We start from the raw sequence: 9,760 nt of genomic DNA, 5'->3' as shown, positions 1-9,760 counted from the left end.
GGGGGTGGGGGGGGGGGGGGGGGGGGGGGGCGGGCGTGTGGTTCCGCAGTGTAAGAATCCAGAAAGTCAGCCCAACTGGGATTTCAATGACAAAACGCCTTTGTCATCTTTCTGCTGTATTTCAAAGCCTTTTTTTTTTTTAATAACATAACGGGTTAGGATGTTTTAAATGTTTTTACGTGTTATACCCGTTTTAGGGTGCATTTCCTATCAAAAATACTCCTGTAGTAACTCAAGAAACTATAGCTGATGGTAACGATATTTCAATTTTTTTAAAAAATATTGCTGTATCAGATGCTCCTATATGCTGCATCTTGATTAAAAGTCTGTATTTTTACAGAGTAGTATTTTATTTTCCATGAGAGACTATTTTAAATTGTATGATGTAATTTTGAAGTTCGTATTTAGTTTAAAAACCACAACTTACTGTTCAGGGGAAAAAAAAAAAAAAGAATTGTTTGGGAAATCAGAAGTGAATTTTGAGATTTTCAAGGCAGTAACTTGATTTCTGAGGCTCCTTACACACACTCAAAATGTGTATATGAAAGGAAAGCTTTTCTCAGCAACAGTTATGTCAGATTTAATTGCTTACTTTTCAGTATCCTGTTAGCACTTGCAGTGTGCTAGGTGTTACTCCATTAAATTTTAAAATTCAGAATATGTCCTGATGATGGTATGGTTTGCCAAAGAAAAGAGTTTACTGAATGTAAAGGAAAAGTAATAAAAAAGTGATACATACTTTTTACATACACTTAAAAACAACCACCATATTATGACTGATCGCTCATTACTGTAACTGTCATTGTGTAGTCTGTTAAATGTTGATGTCAGAGGAAACCTGCTTTCTTAGGAAAGTGTAGTGGGATTACAGAGAAATTAAGGAATGCCACTGAAAGATTAGTGTCTGGCCATAGTCACAGATTGACACCTTTGTGAATCGTATCTGGGGTTAGAGGTTTGTACTGTTGCCTCTCAGTCTTAATATTTGTGTGGTGTTCAATGAATAATAGCAAGATTGCTAGTAGATTTTGTGAAGTCTGTGGCTTCTTTGATTCATAGTTGGCAATGGAATTTGTATTTTTGTTCAGAGTAAAGAGGAATTTTGTTTTCAGTAATTATTAGGTTCATTTAGGGTAGAATACTCAAAGTTCCTGAACAAGGAGCTCAAGTTCTTTAATTAAAGAAAATATGTATTTGAAGACAAATGCATATGTTATGGAATCAAATTGTATCTTTTATTTTTCAGATTCTACCATTTTTTTGATAAATGTAAGATTAAGAATGTGTTATGACTTATAAATTAATCTAACAACTTTCATGGTGACAAAGGATTTTGTAATGTTTCTCAGTTTAAATCAAAATCCTCTCTCTCTGAGAACAGTGAGGCATATATTCATGTTCTCAGTATAAGCTCTGGAAGGCTAGTAAAGGTCATTTTTCGAATGGCTATATGTGAATGCTCCTTTTATCACTGTAAACCAACTGATACATTGCTTTCTTTAAAATTATTCACATCTTTATTTAATTTGATCAGTCTTAATAGGGAAAGTTACATGTAGAAGTCAAAGCTCATGTATATATCGCAATACCCTCAACCAAAATATATTGGTGGTTTAGCTGCTCGAGTAAGTTACCATTTTAAACTTAGAATGTTGACTGTCACAATATATTGCATCAAGCTAAAGGACCTGGAGTATTTAAAAATTGCTAGATCAGTATTAAGTCTTTTGTAGCTGTAAATTCTGGGAAAATTTGTTTCTCCTAATATAGAAAAACAGAGAAATCCAAGTCTCGGGGGAAACATTAATGCCCCACTTAAGCAGTGTTAGCCTTTCATAAGCAGCAAATCTCATCTCTCTCTGGGGAGTCCCGCCTGGAACGTAAGATAACCTACACTTACCCTTGCTTTATTCAGCAGCTCCATAAAACTCTACAGCTGTAGCTGACAGCAGAATATTTAAATGATTTGAACAGTGTAAATGCCTCGCGTTCATTTAAATAACTGAAGAATTCAATCACTTGAATGCCAATGATTATTCCTATTGGAGTTTACATTTCAAAAAAGACAGCCCATCTGAATCCCTGTGAGCGCATTAAATTGCTATCTAATTAGAAGTGCAAAATTACATATATTTAAAAGATAATTAAAGGTTTGAAGGCTGTTGAATAACTGGTTGTACATATAAATGAATCACTGAAAATTTGTTAGCAATATGTGAAGCTTTCTTTTATTCTTTGCTTTCAGCTTTGAAGTTAGGTATAACCGAGCTCATGGGTTTAAGTCTGGTAGTATTAAGATAAAGGCAGATGTTTTTAATTATTTCTACTCAAACCCCAAATAATTATAAGCAGCTGCCAGTTTTACATAATCCCAAATGATAAGGTCCTGCGAATGCAAATAAAATCCTAAATAGAGGGGTTGGTTTTTTTCAGTGGAGTAAGTCACATACACGTCGCAGTGGTAATCAACTGCAATCCACCTGAAAATGTGAGCTCAGCTGATGCACTCTTTGTCCAGTCTATAGGTGTGTGACTTAAAGCTGTTTTTTGTATTTGCTTTTAGCTCACCCTGTATATTTCCACATTTTGCTTCATCAATTTAAACATTACCGCACCATTTGTAATGCAAACACATTATGAGCGTAAGTAGACAGAGTAATTTAAATACACGTGGCATGAGAAGTATTTTCTTCTCTTACTTTGCTAGAGGGTTCTTCTGTGTACATGGTACATCTAATTCTTCCTACTTTTTCTCTGCCTGGAAACTTAGAAGTGCATTATTCTCTTTTCCCTAGCAAACGACATGGCTCCTGTTGTCAGCTTTTCTCTGCAGTATTTCCGCAAATTTTATAGTGTAGCAGGTTTTCACCGCCATCTGGCATGAAAAATCAGTCCAAAATAAATGTTTTTTACTGCCAACCATAACCTAGGAACTTCTGGATTAACATCTTAAATAATAGGCTTGTCACGAAAGTTTCTCTTTGGAAAGGGAAGTTGCTCTTCCTATTTTCCTACGAAAATCAAGATGTTACCTTTTTTAATATTAAAATAAGGAGCTTTGAATACAAAGCAACTTTGATTTTGGCTGGACACCTGTGAATGTTCTACAAATCCAAGATTAAGTGCAGATCAATAAAAGATGGTTTAAGGCTGCAAACTAGATGAAAATCATGAAATAAAAGTACCACAAAAGACAAATCAGGATCATGTGATGAGGAAAAAAAAATCCAAATGAAATAAAGAGCTTAAAAGCCAAGCAGTAGTGATTTATTTTGAGATAGGATGCCGCTTCACATGTATCCCCAGGGAGAATGTTTTGGAGCTATGTAGCACGTGGTGAATGAAAGCTCAGTCACTATGGGTGATGTTACATAAACAGGTGAAGCAGTGAAGGGAAGTTTTCAATACTTTTTTTTTTTTTTTTTATGTCGGAGTATGAATCAGTCTATTGAAGTGATCTCTTCCCCTGTCTTCTCACGACCTTCCACTGTATTTTCCATTATCTTCTCTTTGTCCCATAGTATTTAACCTCTAAGCATTTTGTGATAGAGGTATTATTTTATTAATGGACTAACGTTGAAGGACTTAATCCATATTTAAAGGAATTTGCAATTTGGAATTATTACAATCCTTGCTGAAAAGTAGGAAGGAAGTTCCCCCTTCCCCTTCCTTTCTGTGCTCGTTTACATAGCAGAGTGGCACAGCTTTTTGGAGAGATGCCTCACTCAGGGACATACCCCCCTTTGCAGCCAGGAAAGGAAGCAGCAGCATACTCCTGCCTTATTCTATGCAAAGAGCAAAGAAGACACATTTGAAGGACTGGTGACAGAAACAGATGATTCTGCTCCTAAAGTTGGTATAAACCAAGCTTTCGCCTTGCACGGTTACCTCAATAAGCAATAGTGTGACTCAGTAGCAATTTATGCCAGGGTGGATAGCTGGTAGAGGTCTCAGTGCCAGCCATTGACCATGTAAAATCTGGTTCAACGCAGCTTCCATTAAAACAGCTGCAGTCTTTGCATTATGTCAGTTAGAGCTACACTAGACAATAAATAAGTGGTAACATTGGTGTCCAGAATCTTAGAGAAGGGAGGTAGCTGAATAACTGGCTAGACCAGGGAATTGCAATCATGCAGTGTATTCAGTCTGTGTCTGTTTATTTAAAACTATATGGAAAAGTGTGTAGTTTTGGTTAGTGATGCTTTTTCTCTGATATTTGTTCATTCAACCTTTCCTATCAAACTTTGTAGACAAGGCTACCTTTATTCTTCGATTATGCATGCAATTGTAATGTGTCTTTAATTATGTAGAATTCAAGCTCAGCTAAACATATTTGCATATGTTCAAGTTTGTCTCCTCTAAACACAAAAATTGGGATAATTCTCAAATCCTGTTTAGTTTAATATATTATCCTAATTTTGAAGTACTAATCCAAAAAGATGAAACTTGATTGATGCTACGTTTTAAAATTGGAGGAGTTTTTTTAGTTCCTGATTCCTTACTTTTGTACATAGGATAGTAGTTTGGCAAGGAAGAGCTTTATCTTGAAATTATTTTACCTCCCTAGCTTTTGGTTGTTGGTTGGTAGGTACTTTCTTGATATAATATGATTCCACAAGTGTGGCTAAGCAAGTTTGCTAAAATCTGTTGATGCTTCCAAGGCTGCTATCACAGCAACGTACTCTCTCCTACCTCCCCATTATCCAGATGGAGCACGTCTGAGACATTCCAATCACCTGAGACCCAAGGCTTGCAGCTGTTAAGATGTAGCTTGCCCCCTCCGTGATCAGATTGCTACACTCCGACTTTATAAACACGTGCAGGTCATATTCAATGCAGATGGTTTGGGACTGCTCGTGTTAAAAAAAAAGTTAAATAAATAAAATATCAAAGCAAAGAGTTTAATAATAGCACATGTAAATGGTTGTATATGGCGTGGTGAAAAAATGTGTTTCAGTCTTTAAACAGTACACGTCACATGTTGTTTGAATCATCCAGTGCTATAAGAGTTTGGCCATGTCTCAAATAAAAGATACTGAGTAAGATAAAGCTCATTCTGATTACCAAACAAAATCATTTCCTGTGTTCTTTCCACAAACAAAAATATGTTGGAGCTATCATGTAATTTTGAGCAGCCTAAAAGATTCTTGTATTGCAGTCCTGATATTTAAAAATTTTTAGTATCCCCCCCCAGGATTTAACTACTATCTAATATCACCACACAATTTATACTGGCCAAAGTAGATTAACAGCACACAGTTTAAGTCTAGCTCTTTTTCTCATGCACTTACATCAGAGTAATTTGGTAGAGTTCCTAGTTTCTATCCTTCCCAGTGGGTCCCTTAATTTGTTTCAATGCTTTATAGTAATCTTACAGATGGGTTTGGCTTCAGCTTTCAATCAGTACTTTACATTTCACCCAGGAGTCTCAGAGATAAAATGTTAGATTAGATTGCTACCAGAGAAAAAGGTATAGATGAATGCCATTTTTAAAAGCTGGTGAATGGCTTCTATGTCCATGAATAACTTTTACTAAGAAATTAGTTAAGTGATAAAACTAGAAAGAAGCTAGAGAAGAATAGCCAATTGAACAGTAGTGTTATGAAGTAATTTATATTTGAGCTACTTGCATTTATGTTTTAAGCCCTAGTTACATAAGCATAAAGATATGTAAATTTACTGCTGGCATAAGGTAATATTTTCATGAAGATTAGATTTGTAAGCAGAGTTACCCTGATGTACAAATAATTGCTATTTTTTGGTATCCTGTCCTTGCTGGAAGTTGGTTTTTCTTTTCTCTGCCATCCTTTTCTAAACTATAACATAAATCTACTCTTCACTTACTGAATTCCTGTGTAGGCAATTAAACAGTAGCCCCTGAAGTGTAAGAGCTGAATGAAGGGTTAGGCATCTCAATACTTTATTAGTTCCTGTCCTAAATGTGTTTAAGAACTGAACTTTCAGTTCCTTTGAGTGCTTATAGAGCCTAACCCTTGCTTGAGCATTGGGATTTTAGCTTTGTTTCTGCTTATCTGAATTTTTAAGACATAAATGTTTCCAAATTCTGGCTTTGCTGCAGAACTTTGAATGTTTTATCCAGCTCTTCACTTGCTCTTTGAGTGCAAGGTGTGGAATCTCTATAATTAAAATTCATACAAACCCCATAATCAATATGATGCAAATGATTTGCCTTGTGTTTGAAGCCTACTTCTGCTGTCAGACACAGAAGATCAACTCTTACTGTCATAAGTAAGGGTTTGCACATGTGTCTGAGAATGCAGTATAGCCCAGAAGCTCTTCAACATCTGTGAGTAAGGATGTAATTAAACATTGGAACCAGTACAGGAGCTGTTCGCTCTACTCAGATGATCCCAGCTAACTTCTATGTGACAGTTTTCAGCTCTCAGTATTTCAGAGCTTGACTGTAACCATTTCTATAGTGGAATGACTAAATCAGATCAAAGATTTGCTTGGTTAATTGGTGCAGCCACAGAGTAGACATAGTTACTCCTTATAAAGGTTAAAGATAATATTGATATATCTGCAGCCATAATGAAAGGCTTGCAAAACATAGCTACAAAAATCAAGCCCTGCTAATGAACTGAATGTTATACTCTCATGTTTTATTCTTGTGAGATTTAACTATATTGGCTGCAAATTTTGTACTTCAGCATTTGCGTATAGTTACTTATGTGGCTATCAGAGCTATCATGTAGCAAGAATTAATTGTAGCGCTGAGCTGCTTGAATTCACAGTCTAGTGTACAAGCATGTGCTGAAAGCAGAAACTCTTTACATCTCTCTACCCATCTGTTGAGTAGCATTAGCCCAGAAGCAGATAACTTTGTTGTTACAAGAATGGTGGCTTCTAGCAGAGGGGCAAGAAAAGCACATGAAAGTACTCTTCAGTTGCATCTGCGTGAATTTTCAGAACTTAGACTAAGACTTACACCAGCAGAGTTGCTATGATTTTTTTGTTATTCAAAAGAAGAATGAGAATTGATTCAGGATTTTATCCCACATAGTTTCCCCAAAGAATCATCTGTAGAAATAATTGCAGTATCCAAGTTGTTATGAGCAAAAATTAAGGAGGCTCAGTGAAGCCTGTGCTAAGAAGAAACTTTACAGTGCTACCAATATCTCAAAATCTCTTCGTGATTATGGTCCAGTAATCAATATTTATAAAAGTTTGCTGTTCTTCAGGAAGACTTTGTCATGCCTATTTTTAAATACTGTGGTCTACAAAGGCAACTGTGGGATTCGCATGAGAATCTTTTAATTTAGAGAGGAAAAAGTCAGGATAGGAATAACCTTCTTAATCCTCAGAGAGCAAGTTTTTTCTTTGGCCTCTCTAGTCTCTCTGTAATCTGCAGAATGTGATTGAAAGTTCCTGCACCACTGGCCCCAGTGATGAATTGGCTGTCTCAAGCACTGACAGGTTTGGTTTATGGTATAGTTGGTCCTACCCTGAGGGAGGAGAATCAACTTTATATACTGTCATACAGGTACATTTTCTATCCTTCTATGATGCTATTGTTGGGGAGTCACAAAAGCAATTTGAGGATTTTTCACAGTATCCCTATGTCTCCTGTCATACTTCATAGAAAGACTTGTGGTTTCCCCTCCCACTTATATGCATCATAAAAGATAAAAGACCAGATTTCACATTATGCTCATCCTCTCCAAAATTTTTTTTTTTTCAAATATATTCTCATAATTTTTCTTAACCAGTTAGGTTCTTTATTTACAGGCCTTCCTAAATGCTTTTTTCTTCTTCTACCGAGCAAGGTTTTTGCTCTTACACTAGTAGGCTTTCTGATTTTGAATGTTCAGCAGAGGGCAGAATTTCCTACACTATAAACACCTCAGTGTCAAATCAATTTGTCACTAGAATGTTTATTTTAAATGTGCGATTTACAGTGTAACCGTGACTAGTGATAAGGAAATATAAATTATCACTATTAGTATATTACTTTTTCCCTCATGAAGTTGTAGGTAAAATGTAGTATCAGCAAATGTTAACACTGTACTCCCAAGACTTGCATCTTATCTTGCTTAAAGAGAAATGGGTAAACATTTTGTTGATAAGATTGTAGGAAATATAACTTCCTGTACAGCTGAAAGAGCTAGTTTGAGACATTTAACATAAACTACAAGATCAAGGTCCCATGTATTTTCCATATGGGGAGAAGAAGGTACGACTGCTGAGTTTGACTTTGCAGCGTGTCCATCAAGAAAAGCTTTGTATCATGGCAAGAGATTGTGGAAATACTCGTGTGTTGATGTAGGTTTTTAGTTCACAGACAACATTTCTATCTACTGTTATGTGTGTTGCATACAATCAGCATGCAACCAGCAAATTTTTAAAATCTTCTGATACAAAATCTTTGTGCAAATAAACCAGGATGTGCTAAATATTCCACCTTTTTTATGCCAGTATGAAGAAGGGAAGAAACGAAGAAAGCCCAACTACAGCAGTGTGGATCTTTCTGAGGTCGAGTGGGAAGACAGAGATGATGTGGTAAGTGATGTGTTTTAAAACCCTGTCAGAAGACATTGTTGCATCCTACTACTGTACCTGGAAACTGTTTAAGTAGTCATTAGAGAGGCCACCTGACTGCTGTCAGGAAGGGGAGGACAATAGCCCCTTTTACTGCATTCAGAATTTTATAACTGTTTTGCATTGATTCTTCCTTACATATGCATGTACCACAAACACAGGCTCTTTGTGTCTTTGGTAAAACTCAACACCCTTGCATTCTCCTTGCATCCCATTGTGTATTTTTGCCGGATAGCAAATATAGTGCTAGAGAAGGGAATAGAATATCTCTTTAGGGCTGGCCCAGACAACTGCTGAAACTCAGAAATGAAGGAATGAGTTTAACTCCTCTCCACGAGGTCCCTCTTTCCTTAATGGAAGTAATGAGAGCTGTTTTCCTTAACGTACAAAATCAAAAAAACATCAGACGAATAAACAAAATTGGATTCTCTGACCTCTGTTCAGAGCACAGATTCACTCCAAACTCCTAATTTCAGACATATGGGTAGCTGCAGAAGCATGCATTCTATGTCTATCAGCTGTTATGCGCACAGCTCTTTCCATTAAATTCATTTTTCAGTGCTCTGTCTACTCTGTAGTTCATTCTTTATCTTACTCTTTCTTACCGTGCAGGCTTAGCCTTTTCTGCAGTACTGTATCAAAAGCTTTCCTTATGTCCATGGCTTAACCTTTGCCTGGTCTTTCCGTTACTTCCTCAATAAATCTGATTTGTTAGGCATGATTCGTTTTGTGTGAATCCGTGCTGACTGTCCTTAATTAAATCGTAACTTTCCAGGTGTTCCCCTTTCTGTCCTGTAATTTAGTTTTTCCCATAAGTTCCCTACTGCCAAAGTCACGACTGCATGTCTGTGTTTTTCATAGATGTCTCTTCGATCCCTTCTCAAATATCAGTACTGTGTTAGCTTCTCTCAAGTCCCTCATACCTCTACTTTTCCAGAGAGGTTTTGAATACATCCACTGAAGGTTCCCATATTTAGTCTGTCATGTCCTTCCGAAATCTGGGATGGATCACGTACAACTGCCCCTGGAGTCTTGTCAGTCTTCAGATGTACTAATTTCTTGATCCCTGTTCTGACATAAGTCTATATTTTCTTTCTCCCTTACAAAATATATGTCTTACGTTCCTCCCTCTCTCCACCCCCTTTGTGAACAGTGAAACAGTTCATTTATGTTTAAGCAATGTCTGTTTCATCAGGTGATA

The 9,760-nt window shown here is 36.6% G+C and overlaps 1 protein-coding gene across 1 annotated transcript in view; it reads left to right on the top strand.

Moving 5' to 3' along the window:
• The window catches only part of CACNA2D3 (calcium channel, voltage-dependent, alpha 2/delta subunit 3), a 476,027-nt gene that overhangs the window by 361,778 nt on the left and 104,489 nt on the right, over positions 1-9,760 (top strand). The window contains exon 18 of the mRNA XM_010572633.1: positions 8,437-8,520. Coding sequence (XP_010570935.1) covers positions 8,437-8,520 — 84 coding nt within the window. The remainder of the gene's footprint in view (positions 1-8,436; positions 8,521-9,760) is intronic.

The sequence above is a fragment of the Haliaeetus leucocephalus genome, unplaced genomic scaffold, assembly GCF_000737465.1.
Source record: "Haliaeetus leucocephalus isolate CR32 unplaced genomic scaffold, Haliaeetus_leucocephalus-4.0 Scaffold2, whole genome shotgun sequence".
Taxonomy (NCBI): domain Eukaryota; kingdom Metazoa; phylum Chordata; class Aves; order Accipitriformes; family Accipitridae; genus Haliaeetus; species Haliaeetus leucocephalus.
This window is presented reverse-complemented; position numbering and strand designations above follow the sequence as displayed.